The 20,439-nt window shown below is 45.0% G+C and overlaps 1 protein-coding gene across 3 annotated transcripts in view; it reads right to left on the bottom strand.

Annotated features, from left to right (window-relative positions):
• The window catches only part of LOC132435778 (zinc finger protein 268), a 65,532-nt gene that overhangs the window by 24,637 nt on the left and 20,456 nt on the right, over nt 1-20,439 (bottom strand). Inside the window, exons 1-2 of one of the 3 annotated variants that reach the window (XM_060027792.1) lie at nt 14,293-14,328; nt 13,752-13,833 (exon numbers count right to left, since the gene is read on the bottom strand). In XM_060027792.1, the coding sequence (XP_059883775.1) occupies nt 13,752-13,784 (33 nt within the window). In that variant the 5' untranslated portion in view covers nt 13,785-13,833; nt 14,293-14,328. Of the gene's footprint in view, nt 1-13,751; nt 13,834-14,144; nt 14,258-14,292; nt 14,329-20,439 lie in introns of those variants that run through there. The other 2 variants (XM_060027793.1, XM_060027795.2) reach the window with 2 other exon arrangements.

Genomic DNA, 20,439 nt, shown 5'->3' on the forward strand with positions numbered 1-20,439 from the left:
GTCTCCTTTGCTGGTGAACGTGCTCACCCAGGCTGGACTGGGGGCTCTGCGGACTGTGGTCAGGGCGGCTTGGGGGGCACAAGTGAGAGGAAACAAAGTGGGGAACCCAGCACACAACCACAGCCCCCCGCCCCGCCCAGACTCTGCACAGGCCCCCAGGATCCCCGAAAGTGCGGTAACCACCCAGAGATTTAAACAACTCCGGGCAGACACTCAAGAAGAACATGACGCCAGATGGTAAGGAGGGAACGACCCTGCTGGAGGCGACGTACACGAGAAATGGGCTGTGGACAAAACAGTCTGTCTCAGTAGAGCTTCTTCTCTCAATATCTGGATGTCCGTGAACAATTCACTTCATCTCTCTCGCTGAGTCTTACTTTTGTTGTTAAACATTGAGAGTAGGATGAGATCAGGGGAACAGTGTAGTCTTTTAATCTTCAAATAAAAACAAAAGTGGCCTACCAGAATAGCAAAAGAAGAAGCCCAGAGATGTCCACAGACAGACAAATGGACCCAGGTGACAGGGTTCCTCACAAACCCAGGATCCAGGCAGATGTGACCTAACTGCAGAACTGGGACGGGGGGCCGGGGGCCACATGCTGCCGATCTCCAAAGTCACCCCCAACAGGAGAGCACCTCCCGAGGGGAATCTGAGCCTCTCAGGCTCAGAGTTGCAGGTGACTAAAAAAGACATTCCCAAAGTGGCTAAGTGACCTAACAGCACTGTGGTCACCTAGGAACACGAGGGTCTGAGAAATAACGGGCAAACCGCCCCTTCTACAAGGACGGGTCTTCACTGCGAGGGGAAGCTGCTGGAAATGGAGCCCAAATTGATCAGCACAAGAAGTGAGAAAACAAAGATTCAGGCAAAGAGAGGGACAAGAGAAAAGAGATTCTGAGAATGAGAGGGGAAGGAGAGAAAAGGGAAGAGAGAAAGGCACTCGGCAGTCAGGGGGAAGGGTCCAGAGGATGCTCATTCCAGAAGCTATTATAACAACAAAATACAAGGGGTAAAACTGAGAGAAACATGTTAGGATACAGGCATGCTGAGCTCTAGGAAACACAGGGCTAGAGGCAGAAGAAAGGCTTCCTGACAAGCCTTAGCGTTGAGTCGGGTCAGGTATGTGTGTGTGTGTGTTTGCTTGTATTTCCAAAAGAATCACTGAGAGGATGAACTAGGAACTGTAAAATGGTTCCCTCCGGGGGCGGGAAGGGACAGAGCAGGAGGGACGGAGGCTTGTCTGAATGACGCTACACACTTTCTACTTTGAATCACGTAAATATTTCACATCTAAAAGAGGAGGGAGGGCAATCCCTAACATTGAAAATAAATGTCAACAGATACATTTATTTATACAATTGGAAACAAAACTACAACAGACAATCATTTTACCAACTGACTTAATATGCGGTATTTAACTGTGCATTCTTTGGATAAAATGGGCTACAAAGACAGACTGAACCTCATTTAGCACCCTTGTTAATGGTAACAAATTGTTATTTTAAAACCGTCTTCTGTATGCTATAGGACATGACGGTTATATCACTCTTTTTAAGAACAAAGATATCTAGCACGTGACAAGAAGTTGCAAGAGTAAAGCTTTTAACCCTCATGCAGAGCTGGTGGGAATGTAAAGTGGAGCAGCCACTTGGGACCCAGCTTGGCAGCTCCTCAGTGTTAAACCCAGAATTACTGTATTAGCCGGCGATCCCATTCTTATCTACCCGCTCAACAGAATTAAAAGCCTACATCCACAGAAACGCTTGCACACAAATGGCTCTAACAGCCTGATTCCTAATAGCCAAATACCCATCAATGGATGAAGGGATAAATCATATGTGATCTATACATACAAAGGCACGTTATTTAGCCATAAGAAAGAATGAAGCACCGAAAAATGCTACATGATGAACTTTTGTACTATAGGTACCTGACAATTAGCTTTTGACTGTAATGCAAGTGCCTGATCGTACTGAAAGCTTCTGATTTCTGAGGCACCACTTCAAAGTCATCCGTCTTAGATAAATGCACTGCCAGCCACACAGCTAGATAAGGAGACAGGCCGCCCCACCTGACGTTCTCCTCCCAGAAAGCCCTGGGTGACCTAGATAACTGCTCACTTGAGTGACCCCGCTCTTCCCTTCCAGTGCCTGAATTCTCAGCCTTATTTTAAATTCACCAATAAATAATGAACCTGCAACCCCCCCTTGACCCCAATAATAAAGGCAGAACCTCACCCCCCCTTGACCCCAGTAAAGGCAGAACCCCAGGTCCGCATTCTCGTCCTCTCCTTCTCTCTGCTGTGTGGCCCCCGGTGTGCCACGTACCCCGCAGGGTCTGTGAGTAGTAAACCTTATGTTTTCAGAGTTCCCCGACGGTTGCTGATGAGAGGCGCCTTGCAGTCACAGTAAGAACCACAAGGGCTGGTCCAGCCGTGACGCTGGCTCCAGTCAGGGAAATGTCTGTGGGGCTGCCACAAGCAGCACGGGTCCCGGCGAGCCCCACCCCAGGCGCTCTGTGTCACAGCATCATTCCTGCCAGGCTGAGACCAACACAAAACTACCTTGAAAACACTACGCTAAATGAAAGAAGCCAGATACACAGGGCCACCTCTGACATGATTCTGTTTATATAAATGTCTAGGATAGGGAAATTCTTGAACACCTCAAGTAGATTAAATGGCTGTCAGGGGATAGGGGAAGGAGGGGATGGAGAGTGGCTTGTGAATGGGGACAGGGTTTCTTCTGGAAGTAATGATAATGTTCCGAAATTGGATACGGTGATATTTAGGCAACACTGTGAATACTAAAAATGACTGAAGGTACACCTTAAAGGGGTAAATTTTATGGTATATAAATTATACCTCAATAATGCTTCTATATAGAGTAATTTTTTTAACTTCAATGATTTTTAATAAATTGAAAGTTCTGCAACAGTCCACACATCCAGGTTTACAGCGTTCCTACTGCCTCGGACAGATTCCTCTGGAGCCGAGGCCCACGCTCACCCCCGACCCCCAGACAACCACTGCTCTGCTCCTGTGCACAGATCTGCCTGTTCCAGACATTTCACACGACTGGGACCACACTAGGTACTGCGTCTGGCTTCTTCCGCTCAGCACAACACTTTGGAGGTTTATTCCTGTTACAGCACACACCAGCGGTTTGCCCCTTAATTGCTGAATAGTGTTCCATTTCGTCTATACGTTCACCACTTAATCCACATTTAGATTCTTTTTAGTTTTGAGCTACTATACAAGTCTTTGTGTGAACATGTCTTCCTTTATCTTGGGTAAATTCCTAGAAGTAAAACTGCTGCTCTGTACAGTAAGTTTACATCTAACCCTTTAAAGAAACTGCCGAAACCTTTACAAGGTGACTGTACTTTATACTCCCACCAGCAGTCTACAGTGGTTCCAATTTCTCTACATCCTTGTCAACACTTACTGTCTGCCTTTTTGGTTATAGCCATTGGGTATAAAGTGGGACTTCGTTATGATATGAATTTTATTTCCCTAGTGACTCATGATGTTAAACATCTTTTCCGGTGCTTACTTGCCATCTATACATCTTCTTTGGTGAAGTGTCTGCTCAAATCCTTTGCCCATGTTTTAAATTGGGTTGTCTGTCTTCTTACTGAGTTGTAAGCATTCTTCATATATTCTGAATATATCCCTGTTATCAGGTACATGACTTGCAAATACTATCTCCCGGACTTTAAATACTTGAAGTCCCGGTCTGGGACTGTGTTTTCATTTTCTGAATGGTGACTTCGAAGTTCAAAAGTTTTAATCTTGATGTGGCCCAATTTCTATCTCAAAAAGCACAACCTATGAAAGAGCTTTCTAAGAACTTTAGCCTAAGAGAAGGTCATGAATATTTTCCTCTATGATTTCTTCCAGAAATTTTATAGTTTTGCTCTTAAAGTCTATGTTCCATTTTGAGGTAATCTTTTGGAATTGGGTGAGGTAAGAGTCACAGCTTATCTTAGAAAATTTTTCCTTGTGATAACATAAAATACGTAACACAAACTTAGTATCTTAACCATTTTAAAGTTTACAGTTCATTGGAATTCAGTACCTTCGCAGTGCTGTGTAACCATTCTCAGCAGTCACATTCATCTCCAGAACTCTTCATCTTGCAGAACTGAAACTCTATATCCTCTGAGCAGTAACTTCCCATCCTCCTCCTACCACGACTCCCTGACAACCAGCATGGGCCACACTTTCTATGATCTTGACTACTCTAGGAACGGAAACCATGTTCCACAGGGTTAGCAGACAGTGTCGACTAACAGGAATTCTCGAGCTCGTCTTACAGAGCAGCAGCCCAGGGACAGCCTGGTAAACCCCCGCCTGAACCCCCCCTCAGTGACCAAGCTTTGCCTGAGTTACTAACTGTCCCCTATATGTTACACCTCGGACGTATGGGTCACTATATCAATGGGCACTTAAGCTGTTTTCCAGAAACCTAGAGTCAGCTCTTGTCCAGTTCAAGGCAGCCAAGACCGGTTGGGACCGCTGACCCTAAAAACTGGGCCTGCACACGTGTCTGATGAATGACCGCCTGATGTCAGAGGGCCAAAACCTCCACCCTCGGATCATGCTAAGTGTCTCCATTTTTGAACACATATCCCACGAAGAAGCATGTACCCTGATACGCCTGCACAGAACACTGATTACCTCACCTTTTCCCTACTTCCAATCACTTCCCCACACCTAAGACCTCCCTGCTTCTTTATCCCGTGAATATCTCAAGTCCCTCACCTGTGAGGAGACAGATCCGACATTTGTTCTCCCATCTCCTCACTTGGCTGTCTCGTGAATAAACTCTTTCTCTGCTACAAACTGCAGCGTCTCAGCATTTGGCTTGCTGCGTGTTGGGTGAACAAACCTGGTTCAGTAACAGAACCTCACGTAAGTAGAATCTTACAGTATTTTTCCTTTTGTGACTGGCTTATTTCACTGAAAATAATGTCCTCAAGGTTCACCCATGTTGTAGCATGTGTCAGAATTCATTTCTTTTTAAGATTGAATATATACATACACACCCACACCCCATTTTGTTTATCCATTCATCTCTTAGTGAACAACTGGGTTACTTCCACCCAAAAAAGAGTAATTTCAAAAAAATAAATCTTTTAAACTCTGTAATTTGAATTGGAAATATCAACATGAATAATAAACTTTTTTCCTTTCCGAAGATCCCTAGGTCTGCCTGCTGAAACAGCCCAGAAGTAATGACATCCCAGTATCAACTGTGGTCCCTGAGCACACTCCCTACGAGAAGATACAGGCTCCTGGAGAAAAGGTTGATTCCAGATCTGGGACGGGAAATACTCAAATGAGCAGAGACTATCTTCTTGGGCCCTGAAGCAAGGAAGCCAGGAAGCCAGCTAAGACTAACAGAGTCTTTCCAAAAAGCCTCAGAGCCAAGCTGAAAGGCTCCCTTTGGCTAAGGCTGGGACAATGAAACCCTCTAAAAGAATACTGACTGCAAATGATTGAAACTAACTGTAAACAGTATTAAGATTTACGAGTTTTTTAATCATACTCAGATTAGCAAAAAGAAAAAAAATCAAATGAAAACTCACTGCTGTCACCAATGGATGTAACTAGGGCATCATCTCCTTAGTGAAAACTGGCAATTAAAGAGAAAGAGTTAAGCATGGACCTGCCATCCCTAAACAAATTGTGTCTCTGGGTAACCAAATGGTTCTGTTGATGAAGAAATGTTCTTTTTTAGAGAAGGATTCTGTAAATTCTTTCAGAGAATTCCTGCTACAAAAATGGAAAGAATGATAGGGTTAGAAAGTCACCACTTTGTAGATGCTGTGAAATAACTGGCCGAGGGGAAGGTCATAATTGATGAAACCATTAGAAGGACTGATGGGAAACTTCACAACAATACCACACTGCCACCCCTGACCCCACCAATCGATCTTTGCATCACCTAGAGCGAGTCAATGAGACATACGTGCCTCCTGAGGTGACAAGACAAAGCACTATCAAGTATTCTTGCCAAAAACATTAATAAATCAATCTAAAGTCTCTAAAGATAAATTTCAGTTTACCAGAAATACTGGTGACAGAAAACATGTTAAATGTGACCACAAGGAAACAGAGATAAATCTAAAATGAAGGACATTCTAAAGGACAAATGGCTCCACATCTTTAAAAAGTCAATGGGGGAAAAAAAAGAAAGAAGGATGGGTTACTCTGGATTAAAAGAGACTTAAAGTATGTAACAGTAAGAAATGTGTACCTTGTTTGGATTTTGATTTTAACTTGCCAATGTTAAAAAGGAAAATGAAATCTGAACATGGAATAATTCCATGATACCAAAGAATTATTCTGTTAGGTGTAATAGTGGTATTATAATTATATTAGAAAATGTATGTTTTTAATGCCTAGTGATGTACGGATGAAATAACATGAGAACTGAATCTGCTTCAAAATACTTCAGAGTATTTTGGAGTAAGGTACCTTTATCCTACGCCTTAAATTTTTCCTTTGAAGAATTTTTCAAGAACAGTGACCACCACACAAGAAAATAAAGCTTTCAGAAAACAAGACAACATGAACAAGAACCAATGAAAAACAACAGAAAGAAAACCTTGTAGCCAACAGACAGTGCAATTGATGGACACTCATTATAAATCAAATATTATATTCAAGGAGAGAAAGGCAAGCCTTATGACTTGCCAAGGACTTGGACAAATAACTTAGCAAGCATATTTGAAAAAGAACTAGAAAGAATTTATAGGAATGATAAAAACACATCAACTGAAGTCTCTTTAACAGCAGGTTAGGAAGAATTAGTAAACGAAAGGACAAACCGGAAGAAATTATCTAGAAAGTAGTATGGAGAGACAGATGGGCAAGAGAGGAGAGCAGTGACACACAGACTGAGAAGGTCTACCATAAGCTGCACTAGAGTCTAAAAGGAAACAACAGAGCACATTTAAAAATGGGGGGTGGGGCACAGCTTTCCGACAGCAGGCAGGTATCTAATGAACATAGAAAGAATAATGAAATTAGATAAAACTCATTTGTCAACTAGCATAATAAAAACGCACACAAGAATCACCCATGCAGGCTAAATGAGTGGGTGAAAGTTTGAGGACTAAAAGGTATTTATTTCATCTCAGTATCTCCCAACAGATACTGACTTACAAAGGGAAGAGAGAGTGACTACAGGGGAGAGAACACAGACACCACCTTCACCAAGTGAGGCAAGTTCACATCAGCAGCCACGAGTGCCCCGGATGTGATGCAGGGAAGAATGCAGCACTTCTGAAATGAATCAGGAGGAGGAGCAAACAACCGGAAACTGAGGAATATTCCACAGAACGCCCTGGGCTCCGAAAACACCACGTCATGACAAAGAAGACTGAGGAACTGTTCCGGGTTAGATGAAAGAGCCAGCACAGCCCATCGCAACACATGATTCAAGTTACTCTTCTCGCATAAAGGACGGTATTTCCAAACTTTCTATAAAGGAACAATTGGCAAAATCACAATAAGACCTGTAAATGAAATAACAGCATTGTATTGATGTCAATTTCCTGATTCAGTGGTTATGTAAAAAACTGTTCTTGTTTGTGAGATGTACTGCAGTATTTAGGGGTAAAGGAACATCATGTCTGCAAATTGGTTTCAGTTAAGGAAAAAAAAAATGTGTATGGAGAGAGAAAGAGGAGAGGAGCTGGGAACAGAGAGTGAGAGAGAAACTGATAAAGCAAGTGCAGCAAAATATTACTATTTGAGGAATCTGGATGAAGGTATAGAAGAACTTTTGTATTATTCCTGCAACTTTTTTAAGATCTAAAATTATGTCAAAATAAGTGAAATTTAAAAAATTTACAGCATAAATAATGTGTATAATGCCCAAACATCTTTACAGAAAGAAAAAGAATAAAAATTATCAGTCCAAAAAAAGCCAAGAGAGGAGAAAAAAAAAAAAAAAAACAGATCAGGTACAGCAAACACAGTATAGAAAAACACAGTAAGATGGTAGATATAAACTCAAATATAACAGTAATTACGTCAATCATAACAGACCAAGTGTCTGAGTTAAGTACAAAGACTGACAGACTGATTTTAAAAAATGATGCTATTTAAAAAAACACATCTAAAAGATAAAGATACAAAAAAGTCAAAAGTTAAAGAAAAATATACGACAAGCAATTAACCAAAAGGAGGCTCCTACAGCTATAAGAATACAAAACAGACTTTGAGACAAAAAAAGGATTCCTGGACATAAGGTGACTCCACAATCATCAAAGGCTCGAGTCACAAGGACAATGTAGTTTTCAGCTTGTCTGGAAGGGGTGAGCAGCCTGCTCCAAGTCAGCCAAGCGGGTGACAGGCCGCCACGTTACCTGACACCCCTCCCCCCCAGACCCTAGAGCTGAGTGCTGAGCCAGCTCCAGAGGGCTGATGGCGGCCGGCCACTCCCGGCCCACTGCTGGCAGCACACAGGGGCTCCCTCTGCCCGCAGCCTCCTTCTCCCTCGCCTTCACACGGCTGATTCCACAGGTCCTTTGAGAGCAGCTGCCAAGGTCACTTCCTGGGCTTCCCTCTGCCCCAGAGCGAATCCCGTGGCCACCCGGCCTGCCCTCTGTGCCCTCTCTCAACTCCCAGGGCTGCCTTTGACCCGTGTATCCTCCGTGCCTAACCGGTACCTGGAATATATAAACAAGGGTGCGCGAGGGTTGTTAGTTTTGAAAGACTAATTCATGAACACTGCCACATTTTAACAGGAAATTATCGGGGCTTCCTTGGTAGTGCCGTGGGTAAGAATCTGCCTGCCAGTGCAGGGGACACGGGTTCAATCCCTGGTCTGGGAGTATCCCACATGCCGCGGAGCAACTAAGCCCGTGCGCCACAACTACTGAGCCCACGAGCCACAACTACTGAAGCCCGCAGCCTAGAGCCCATGCTCTGCAACGAGAAGCCACCGCAGTGAGAAGCCCGCGCACCTCAACGAAGAGTAGCCCCCGCTCGCCACAACTAGAGAAAGCCCGCGCGCAGCAACGAAGACCCAACACAGGCAAAAATAAATAAATAAAATAAATAAAACTTTATATAAAAAAAAACAGGGAATTATCATTTTAACCTTTAATTCGCCAAGAGGGTCAGTCTGGGCGCAGCTGAAGACACCCAGCCTGGTATGCACGGGAGCACGGGCCAACCTTCCTCAGAAAGGCCCCATCAGGCAGAATTCCCTTCTCTCTCCCACACCCCCTTGCATCAGTCTTGAAGCCCCAACTCACTGCACTGCAAACTATGCTATTAGCATGTCGTGGTGGTGACCGTGGTAACGGTGTTTGGCAGTGGTCCATGGGAGCAGAGGCCCTGCCCAACGCTGGAGAAAAAGGGAAACAAGTTTCCCTGGTTTAAAATAAGTCAACTAGGGCTTCCCTGGTGGCGCAGTGGTTGAGAATCTGCCTGCCAATGCAGGGGACACGGGTTCGAGCCCTGGTCTGGGAAGATCCCACATGCTGCGGAGCAACTGGGCCCGTGAGCCACAACTACTGAGCCTGCGCGTCTGTGCTCTGCAACAAGAGAGGCCGCAACAGTGAGAGGCCCGCGCACCGCGATGAAGAGTGGCCCCCGCTTGCCACAACTAGAGAAAGCCCACGCACAGAAACGAAGACCCAACACAGCCATAAATAAATAAATTATAAATAAATAAATAAATAAAATAAGTCAACTCCTACAGGAGAGGAGGACACAGAAAATCTTTCCAAGCCCCTAGGAATGGAGACTCCCTGAAGTGAATTTGTAATGACACATTTAAGGGAGGGAAGTGTCAACAGCAGAAAGTAGCCACAATGAAAAAAGAAAACCTGCCAGTAAGTGCCCAGCATCCTCCGAGGAAAGAAACAGAGACTTAGGGGCTCACAGGCCTCAGTGCAACGTACGTCACCGCCGAGGACCACCTCCCTCTGCTCTGAATTCACACTCGTCTACAGCCTTCTAATTACTAGGTATCACCCTGGATACCCAGGAGGGGACACCCAGAATATGGGTCGAGGATGTCACCGGCCACAGGAAAGGGACCCCTATGTTGCACAGCTTTAAAATGTCTTGCATATGATATCCTTTCCGCTTTCAGCGCATCCCTGAGTGGGGTCATCCACATCTCTCATTCCCCAGGGACTGGGCCACACACACCCACTGCGACCAGGGCACGGCAAGGGACTTAACTACTCTTGAGTCCAAGGAGCAGCTGATCAGTGACCCATTGTGGGTAAACAATAACTACTCCTAGGGCCCAGGAGGCTAGAATCTCTGTCTCTTGAGAAATTCTCAGGCTATACCCTGAGGCAGTAGAGTACACTGGCCAGGGAAATGGGTGTAGGGCCATCCCACGCAGGTTCAAATCCTGGCTCTACACAAACCAGCAGTGTAACCTGGTCCCAAGAAGAGGTACTGATGAATGCCTGCACCAGATGCAGCACAGAACCCCACGCACAGTGAGCGCTGAGCATTCACACTGGGCTGGAATGGTAAGAAATACACGACTACTTACACAAGATAAACCACTCTAAAAAGTGACAACGGACTAGGTGAAAAGCATAAGCTGGTTGTCAGAAAAGAGGACTCATGTTTCAAACATCTCCGTTTCCACTGCTCCAGGCAACACCTCCTCCGCCTCTCGTCTGCACCCCTGCAGTCGACCATTCTCCACTGAGCAGCCAGAGGGGCTCTGAAAAGCCCAACCCCCTTTCCTAACACAACAGCTTCCCAGCCTGATCGGGCCTCTGGCCCCCTCCGTGTCTGCTCCCCTCCCCTCCCCGCCAACCCGGGCCACACAGGCCTTCCTTCCCTGCTACAAAGGCACGGACCCTCCCCCACCTCGGGTCCTTGGCGATGGCTGTTCCCACCCTGCATGTTCATGCACCTGCTCTTCCCAAGTCTGGCTACTCTGGTAACTCACACCTGCAAACGTCACCTCCTCCATGGGACCTTCCCCAAACACCCAATCTTTCACATCAACCAATGTTAATTCCATGTACAACACGACAACGACGTTTCCTGTTCACTTGTAAGTAGTTTCTCCATCATTTACATGGCATCTGCCTTCCTCCACCAGAGTGCAAACTCCCCAAAGCATGGATCCTGTCAATCTCGTTCACCACCACATGCCTGGACCTGGAAGGGGGCCTGGCACAGAGTGGGTGCTCAATAAATACCTGGAGACTGGAAACATGATGAGCACTTCAAAGACCAAAGCCTGGGATTTGTATCTATCAGTTCACTCTTTCGCCCGAGACGGTACATGTTGCCCTGTTAAGAACTCAGAGCAGGGAGGGCTTCCCTGGTGGCGCAGTGGTTAAGAATCTGCCTGCCAATGCAGGGGACACGGGTTCCAGCCCTGGGCCAGGAAGATCCCACGTGCCAAGGAGCAACTAAGCCCGTGTGCCACAACTACTGAGCCTGCGCTCTAGAGCCCTCAAGCCACAACTACTGAGCCCGTGTGCCACAAGTACTGAGCCAGAGCTCTAGAGCCCATGAGGCACAACTACTGAGCCCACGTACCACAACTATTGAAGCCCGCACGCCTAGAGCCCGTGCACCGCCACGAAGAGTAGCCCCCCTCACCACAACTAGAGAAAGCCCATGTGCAGCAACAAAGACCCAACGCAGCCATTCTGGGTTTGAATTCTGTCTTCTGCTGAATGATCCTGGCAGACTGCCTGCCTCTCTTTGTCACCTTTCCTTGTCTTTAAATGGGGCTAAGAGCCCTACCTTCCTATGAGGCTGCTGTGAGGATCAGTTTGTATCTGTAAAGTGCTGAGACCCATGGCTAGGAAGAGGAGACACTGTAGAAATGTTAACTAGTATTACTGAAGGTGTAAAGTTTTCCTTATACGAGTCCTCTGCATTGCTCAGGTTTTTAGTACTTTCACCTGCTTTACTGCCATTTGTAAATAGGCTAATTTCCCTCATTATAACTTCTAAACAGATACAATTTATAAACAGGAAACGCACTGACTTTTAGACTGATTTTGTACCAAGGAATCTTCCTGGATTCTCCTCAGGCTACCACTCTCTTCCCGCAACCACAGGGCACAATGACTCAGCCCACATGGCTGGCTTCCTGCCTCACTCCCATATCTGCGACGGACCGCTGCTCCCTCTACCCCACTCCTTCCTCTCCTGCCCAGCAAACACCTACTCACACTCTGCTCTGGAAACATCACAGCAAAACCCACCACTACCATCACCACCAAGTCCGATTTGGACTTCTGTGACGCAACAGTACTTGACCTCCCTGGGGCATCTCACATGGCAACCATTTTTGAGGTTTCTTTTTCTTTGACTCTGACACACAAGTCTCTCCATTTCTCTCATTCCTATGGGGCTGCCCAACCTCCAGCCCCTCCTCCGCCACCTTCCCTTGCCCACCCCCGAGCACTGCCCTCGGTGCTCTTCCCAGGGCACATGTGCTCCTTGAGCTAATCTGGCTATACCCACTCAGTGATACCTGTCCAGACCATTCTCTCGAGACAGATGCCTACCCATGTGCCCACCAGCACCTGCAGGGTCCCACCGTATCTAAAGGAAATGTCCACCCAGCCCTCCGTAACAACTCTGACGGTCTTTCCTAACTCAGGTAATGGTACCACTCCCAACCCAGGCCCACAGGGCAGACCTCCAGCACTTATGCCTGGCTCTGCTGGCTTGCTCACCACCAGCACCCAACTAGTTACCAAGTCCAGTTGCTTCTGACCCTTTATTCTCCCTAGAGGATAAAATCCAAGTGTTTTTTTTTTTTTGGCCGTGCCGTGCAGCTTGCGGGATTTAAGTTCCCCGACCAGGGATTGAACCCGGGGCCATGGCAGTGAAAGCACCGAGTCCTAACCACTGGACAACCAGGGAAGTCCCCAAATCCAAGTTTTTTCATGTGATCCTCAAAGCCCTCTACGACCCAATCTCTGCCTATGGCTCTGGCCTCATTTTTTAATACACACTCCACCACCACCGTCACCTACAAAACCATAAACTCTACATTTCAGCAACTGTAAAGTGTTCCAAGGTCACCAACATACTACATCACTTTAAGCCTCTCAAATTTGCACATTGCTTCCTTTTCCTAGGCTGACCTTCGGTCCCTTGTTCACCTCATTCACCTTTCAAATCTCAGTTTAAGACTCCCTTATTAATCCCTAAAGCATTTCTTGGGGTGTCGTTACTTCCAAAACTGGCCCTGTGCTGTGTGTCTCCATACACTTCCACGGCCGACTCTCGGAGGACCCCTAACGTGCCATTGTGCTCTTACATTTTCTTGCCCACAATTCCCACCAGACCATGGCTCTTCCAAAGCAGGAACGACCTACCTTCGCACCTTTAGCACCTGCCCCAGGGTGCTCAACAAAAGACAATAAACAAAACTGTTGAATAACCGAAGGGACAAATGCATAACTTCCCAAATGAGGCCCCAAAATCTTAAGACACGGAAAGAAAAAACTAAGAAAATGTGTCGAAGAAATTGGAAAATGCATCATGACCCCTCGTTTAACTCAAGGCTCAAGGTACAGAATTGGCAGAAAAGAGACTGAAAGAAGGAGTAAAGTAACAGTCTGACGACAAGAAGCACTTCCGGACGGCTCAACGTCATCTTAAAGGAGGCGCAGTGGCTTGGAAGCCCCACGCAAGCTCCAACCCTGGAAAAGATGGATGAGCACACGTCGGTGTTCAGGGCGCTTTTCATAAACGAGAGAAAACCCCCCGACTCACCCAGACGGCAGCCGTCCGGACCCTGGTGGCCATCCTCACGGCCAGTTTTGTGCGCCCTGAGGGGGGTGGCAGGACCCGACGGCTGCGCGAGAAGAGAACCGTGAGGGAACCAGTCTCCCCGCCACTCCCACGCCCACGCGGGACCCTCCTGCCACCCCCCGAGGACCCGCCCCTCCCTTCCCACGGCCGGGCCTCCTTCCCTCACGCAGCGGCGGGGCTCCCCAGCTCCGCCCCCACCTACACACACGCGATCGGCTCAGGGCAGGCGCGGGGGAGGCCAGACTAGTCTGCACGGTCCCGCCGCCCTGAGACGGGAGGGACTCGGCGCGCGCGGCTCCCCCAAGCCCTGAATCGGCAGCGGGAGATGCGGGGGAGACCGGCTCCGCAGCCGACCTCCCGGATCTGCAGCCAGAGCCGCTCAATCCTCGCTCTCGACTGTGCGGCGCCCGCTCTGGGTGCTTCGGCGACGGCCCTCGGGCAGACGAGGCCGGCACGCTCCAGCCCAGGTCCCCACTACGGGCAGGGGACGCAAACCACCCACCACGACTCTCCCGGCTGGTGCCGAGCCGACGGCGGCCGCTAGGGACGCACAGGAAATGCGTCAGGGCAACCCGAGGGCAGGACGAACTACAACTCCCGGAAGCCTCTGCGGGCGTTCCTCCTGCGCGGGGCGGCTCCAGCCGAGGGCCGCCGGGAGGGAGCGCTGCGGCCGCGAAGCGCAGGCCCTTCCCGCCCCACCTCTGGGCGCGGGCGCGCAGGCTTTCAGTGATACAGAGGATTAAAATAATTGACAGCAATAGCGCAAAGGCTGGAGGCGTATAAATTCAGTTAAAAGTGTTCTAAGGTTCCTGCTTTTCCAAATGGTAAAAGTCCTAATTTATAATTGAATAACGCAAAGATTCGTTCCGTTGTATAAGTGACATTTATTTTCCAGGAAAATTAGGAGTGGCATTGTCTTCCTTTGGGGATGGGGGTGGGGGAATCCTTTAAATGTCTGGCTTAATATAAAACAGCGGCAGTCTCATATGTGCTTCTGCATTCACTCTGTTGCATGTGTTTCTTATGTGTAAGTATCAATATATAAAAAAATCTGGCCTCACATAGGTATGTATCAATATTTGGAAAAGGACAGGGTATTTTAATGTACTTAGATAACTGCATATTCTTTGCAGTAAAAGCTGAACAAGGAATAGGTCAGTTTCAGTGTATGATCTGAAACCAGAGAGGTGAGCTTTTTCTACTCTATTATATTAAAACCCATTGGCCTGTCTTGCACTTTGAATGCATAGTTTTATCAGGCATGATTTTGTAATAACATGCATTGGTCATTTGGAAAATATTTGTTCACTGACTAATGCAGATCTTCCAAACACTGACACCTCTCCTTATACAACATGAAAGCTCGTATTCATCAATATCATTATTGATCTTAAGTACTGGGAATCTGTGAAGTTCACAGTGGCAGATACAAGATTCCAGAATTCTGTTTGCACTTGAAAACTCTAGCTTTGTATTGGCAGACAATGCTGGCTGGCACTTGTTCCCCTTGTGTGACAGCTTACTTGGTTGGCAGTTGAGAATGTGTCTGCCTCACCCACGTCTGCCTCATATTTCAGTCCTGCTTTCACGCAAAGTTCAGCTCCCAACTCACATAATCACAGAAGTGCATTTTCTGGAGACAGATATGGAACTTCAGGATGCAGCACAGAATATTTGTTGCATAGACACTAAAAAGATATGGACTCAAGAGTTAAGATTTAATAAAGTTAGTTTTCACTGCTCCATCAAGGACATCCAGAAGCAAAATTGGTCCTTTTCTCTTCTTTTTTTAACTGTGAATGTGATGATGAAGAACATAATGACGACTAATAAATGTCTTTGATGCCACTTCCTGGATGCATGGGGAGTGCCCATAGTGGTACCCCTGTGGCTTTTGCACCATCAGAGCAAGTTCAACACAGTAGGCAACATCTTGAGTTTGGAATATCAGTACTCGCTGTAAACCTCTTTCAACTTTTCTGTATGTTTGAAAATTTTCATAATAAAATATTGGAGGAAAATATTGTGGAAGACACAAACTTTTCAATAAATCGTGCAAGCCAAAAATAAATAAATAAATAAATAAATAAATAAAAATTGTGCAGGACCAATGAGATAGCTATACAAGAATAGAAAAAAAACTGCTGTCTCACAATATATTTAAAATAAATTCTAAATAGATTAAATATGGGACTTCCTTGGTGGTGCAGTGGTTAAGAATCCTCCTGCCAATGCAGGGGACATGGGTTCGAGCCCTGGTCTAGGAAGATCCCACACACGGTGGAGCAACTAAGCCCGTGAGCCACAACTACTGAGCCCGTGTGCCACAACTACTGAAGCCTGAGCACCTAGAGCCCATGCTCCACAACAAGAGAAGCCACCGCAATGAGAAGTCCGCACACCACAACAGAGAATAGCCCCAGCTCCCTGCAGCTAGAGAAAGCCTGCATACACCAACAAAGACCCAACGCAGCCAAAAATAAAAATAAATAAATTTATTTTTTAAAAATAGATTAAATATTAAACGTGGAAAGGAAGGCTCTACAGGTTTTAGGTTGAAATGTAGAGTTAGCATCCTTTGCCCACTGATTTGTTAACCAATCCCTGTTATCTGCTAAGTTCTCATGTTGTGTTAGTTTTCTGTGCTGCTGTAACAAAACAAACTTGGTGGCTTAAAACCACACACATTTATTATCTTACAGTTCTGAAGGTCGAAGGTCCGACACAGGTCTTCCCGGGCTAAAGCAAAGCGTTGGCAGGGCTGCATGCCCTTCTGGAGGCTGCTGGGGAAAACCCTCTCCTTGCCTTTTCCAGATTTTAGAGGCCAAGAGCATTTCTTGGCTCAGGCCCCCGTCTTCCACCTTCAGAACCAGCAACAGAGGGCTGAGTCCTCCTCGCGCTGCGTCGCTCTGGTCTCCTTTTCTGTCTCCCTCTTCCACATTTAAGGACTTGTGTGATGACATTAGGCCCACACAACAATCCAGGATAATCTTTCTATTTTAAGATCTGCCGGTTGTTTTTCTTTCTTTTTTTGTTGTTTGGCTGCATTGGGTCTTTGTTGCTGCACGGGGCTTTCACTAGCTGTGGTGAGCAGGGTCTACTCTTTGTTGCAGTGCGCGGGCTTCTCATTGCAGTGGCTTCTCTTGTTGCAGAGCACGGGCTCTAGGCACGTGAGCTTCAGTAGTTGTGGCACACGGGCTCAGTAGTTGTGGCATGCGGGCTCTAGAGCACAGGCTCAGTAATTGTGGCTCGTGGGCTCTAGAGCACAGGCTCAGTAGTTGTGGCGCACGGTCTTAGTTGCTCCACGGCATGTGGGATCTTCCTGGACCAGGGCTCGAACCTGTGTTCCCTGCATTGGCAGGTGGATTCTTAGCCACTGAGCCACCAGGGAAGTCCCTGCTAGCTGTTTTTCAAATGAAGCTCTACCATTTACTAGCTACATGATTTGGGGCAAATTACTTAAAATTTCCAAACTCTAGTACCCTTAACTGTAGGGGAATAATATTATGCTCCTCATAGGGCTATAGACAGAGAAAAACCTAATGCATTAAGGGGCTTCGCAGATTGGCTATCTCATATCAAGCTGTCTATGATGAAGATGCGTTACAAAAATAAAAACCACCATACATTCGTTATTAGCGTTCGCTTCGAGATGCAGATTTTCTTGTTTCCCAGAAATCCTTGGTTTTCCGATTTTTTAAAAACAACTTTATTGAGGTTAAAAGTTACACACAACAACCTGGATCCAGCTAAAGTGTCCAGTTCAATGAGTTTAACAAATGAAGACAGTCATGGAACCACTACCACAACCAAGACAGAGGTCACTCCCAGTGGTCCCCTTATGGTCCTGTTTGCAGTCAATTGCTCTCCCACCCGGGCCACAGGTGACCCCCGACCTCTCTCCTTTATCTATTACGCTTTCTAGAACTTTATACATGGGAGTCATATAGTATGTACTCCTTTGTGTCTGAATTCTTAGAATGCTTTTAAGATTTAACCATTTAGCCTTGCAGGGCTAGACTACAATGTGTTTTATCTACTCACATGCTGTGAATTATTATACATGACATCTGTTGAGTTTACTGTATTTGTGTTTGTTCTGGTTTTAGACGATCACAATGCTTAACATTCAGGCACACATTTTTGCATGAACATATTTTCACTTCTCTTGGTTATTTACCTAGGAATGGAATTGATGTGTCACGTGGTAACTGTATGTTTAGCCTTTTGAAGACATGCCAAACTGTCCTCCAAAGTGGCTGTACTATTCTATAATCCCACCAGCAACGTGTGAGGGTTCCAATCTCTCCAATCCTCAATAACTAGCCTTATCTTTTTTATCTTAGTCATGCTACTAGATATGAAGTTCTATATCCTCCTGGTTTTGACTTGCATTTCCCTAATGACTGATGCTGTCGAGCATTTTTACAAGGGTTTACTGGCCATCTATACACATTCTTTTGTGAAGCATCTGGCAAATCATTTTGCACATTTTTTTGTTCACCTTCTTACTGTATAATTTATGAGTTAGTTATGAGTATCCTTTGTATTCTGGATACAAGCCCTTGTCAGATATACATATTGTTAATATACCAGCCTATGGATTGCCTTTTCATGTTCTTTTCAAAAGAGCAGAAGTTTTAAAATTTTTATTAAGTCCAATTTATCATTTTTCTTTTATGACTCATGCATTTTGTTCTATCTTTTCTTATACACATAAACATTTTCTCCTATGTTTTCTTCCAGATATTGAAAATTTCTAGCTTTTGCATTTAGGTTTGCAATGCATTTTGAGTTATTTCTGGATGTGATGTGAGATAAGGGGAGGGTTTTTTCCATACAAATATCCAGTTGTCACACCACCCCTCATTTAAAAGAATGTCTTTTCCACATTGAGTTATTTTGGCTCTCATGTCAAAATTTAATTGACAATATATGTGTAGGTCAATTTCTGAACTCTCTGTCCTGTTTTATTGATCTATATCCACCCTCATGCCATCATTTTATTAGTATAGTTCTATAGTAAACTTAGAAATTAGGTATTGTAGGCCCTACAACCTTATCCTTTTAAAAAAATTTCTTTGGTTATTCTAGGTCATTTGCATTTCCATATAACTTCCTGATTAGCTTGTCAGTTTCCACACAAATGCCCCTGAACTTAAAGATTAGTTTGCGGAGAATTGCACTCCTACTATATTGAGTTTGTCCATCCTTGACCATGGTGTATTTCTTCACTTATAATATTTATTACATGCTCTCTATTATGTGTTCTTGAATTTCTTTCAGCAATGTTTTATACCTTCGCTGTACAGATCTTGTTCAATTCATTAAACATATCTAAGTATTTCATATTTTTGTATCATTGTGAGATTGTATTTCTGATTTCATTTACAAATTGTTCACTGCTTGTACATATCAATTTTTGTATATTGATCTTGTATCCTGCAACCTTGCCAAATTCCCTTATTAAAGTTCCAGTAGCTTATTTGTAGACAAGAACTTTTGAAGAGAAAACATTCCATCACTGAAAAGATTGTCTTCCTGATCCTAAAAGTAATATATATTCTCTGAAGAGACTTTGAAAAGTACAAAAAAAAAAAGAAAGAAAGAAAGAAAGAAAAGCAAACACCAATTCTCCCAATATGTAGGTTAATTGCTATTAATCTTTTGACAAATCTCCTTAGAGTTTTGAGCAAGATTCATTTCCGTTTTTTGAAATTCATTTATTTTTACATATCTGAGCTTACTTGGTATTGACAATTATTTATCATGCATTTTTTGTACATCACAAGGACATTTTTTATGTTACCAAGCTTTCTGTATGTGTAACCTTAATGTCTATAAATAAAAATTTTTCTATTATACATTTTTAATATTACAAATTTTGCAGTATTATAAGTACTGTTTCAGTGATCATCCACAGAAATACATTCCTTAGAGTGTGAATAATAGTAACATTATTATTATTAATACCTAAGACATACAGTACTTCCTATGTGCCAGGCACTGTTTCAAGTACTTTACACAGTATCTCACTTAATCCACACAACTATCCTCGGACATAGGTACCAGCAGTAGTATCTCCACTACACAGTTCAGGAAAACTGAGCCATATGTTATCGGAAATTCTAAGAGGCCCAGCTACGGGGCTCGTCTTTTACGCCCAGAGAGAACCACTGCTTTTAATGAAAACCACTTCTGGTAGGAGTATGTTACATACGTGAATGGTGTGTAATCACTGAGGAGTTACTCAACCATAACTGAGGTGCCAGGAGGTTCTCAAAACGTGAGGCCTTCATCCCAACTGTGCCAGAAGAGTGAGCTGTGGCCTCTTGCTCCTGCAGTTCTCAGGTCTCTTGAGTCTAACAAGCATTTCTAGATTAGTCCTGGGAGAGACAGCAAGGTCGTCGTCCTGTTATTCTCAACAATCTTTATATCGTTCAACAATCAGTGAGCATCTAACATATACACATTGTTTGCTGGAAAGTGGCAAATAATGGTCAGTTCCTACACACACAAGATCCATTTACAGAATGAAACAGAGGATTAAAACAGATTCTCTTTCTAAATCTTTTTTGGGTCATGGACTTACCAGAGAATCTGAAGATTAGGTTCCTCTCTCTTAAAGGGAAAACCTCTGTACAAAGAG

Source organism: Delphinus delphis, chromosome 13, assembly GCF_949987515.2.
Source record: "Delphinus delphis chromosome 13, mDelDel1.2, whole genome shotgun sequence".
Taxonomy (NCBI): domain Eukaryota; kingdom Metazoa; phylum Chordata; class Mammalia; order Artiodactyla; family Delphinidae; genus Delphinus; species Delphinus delphis.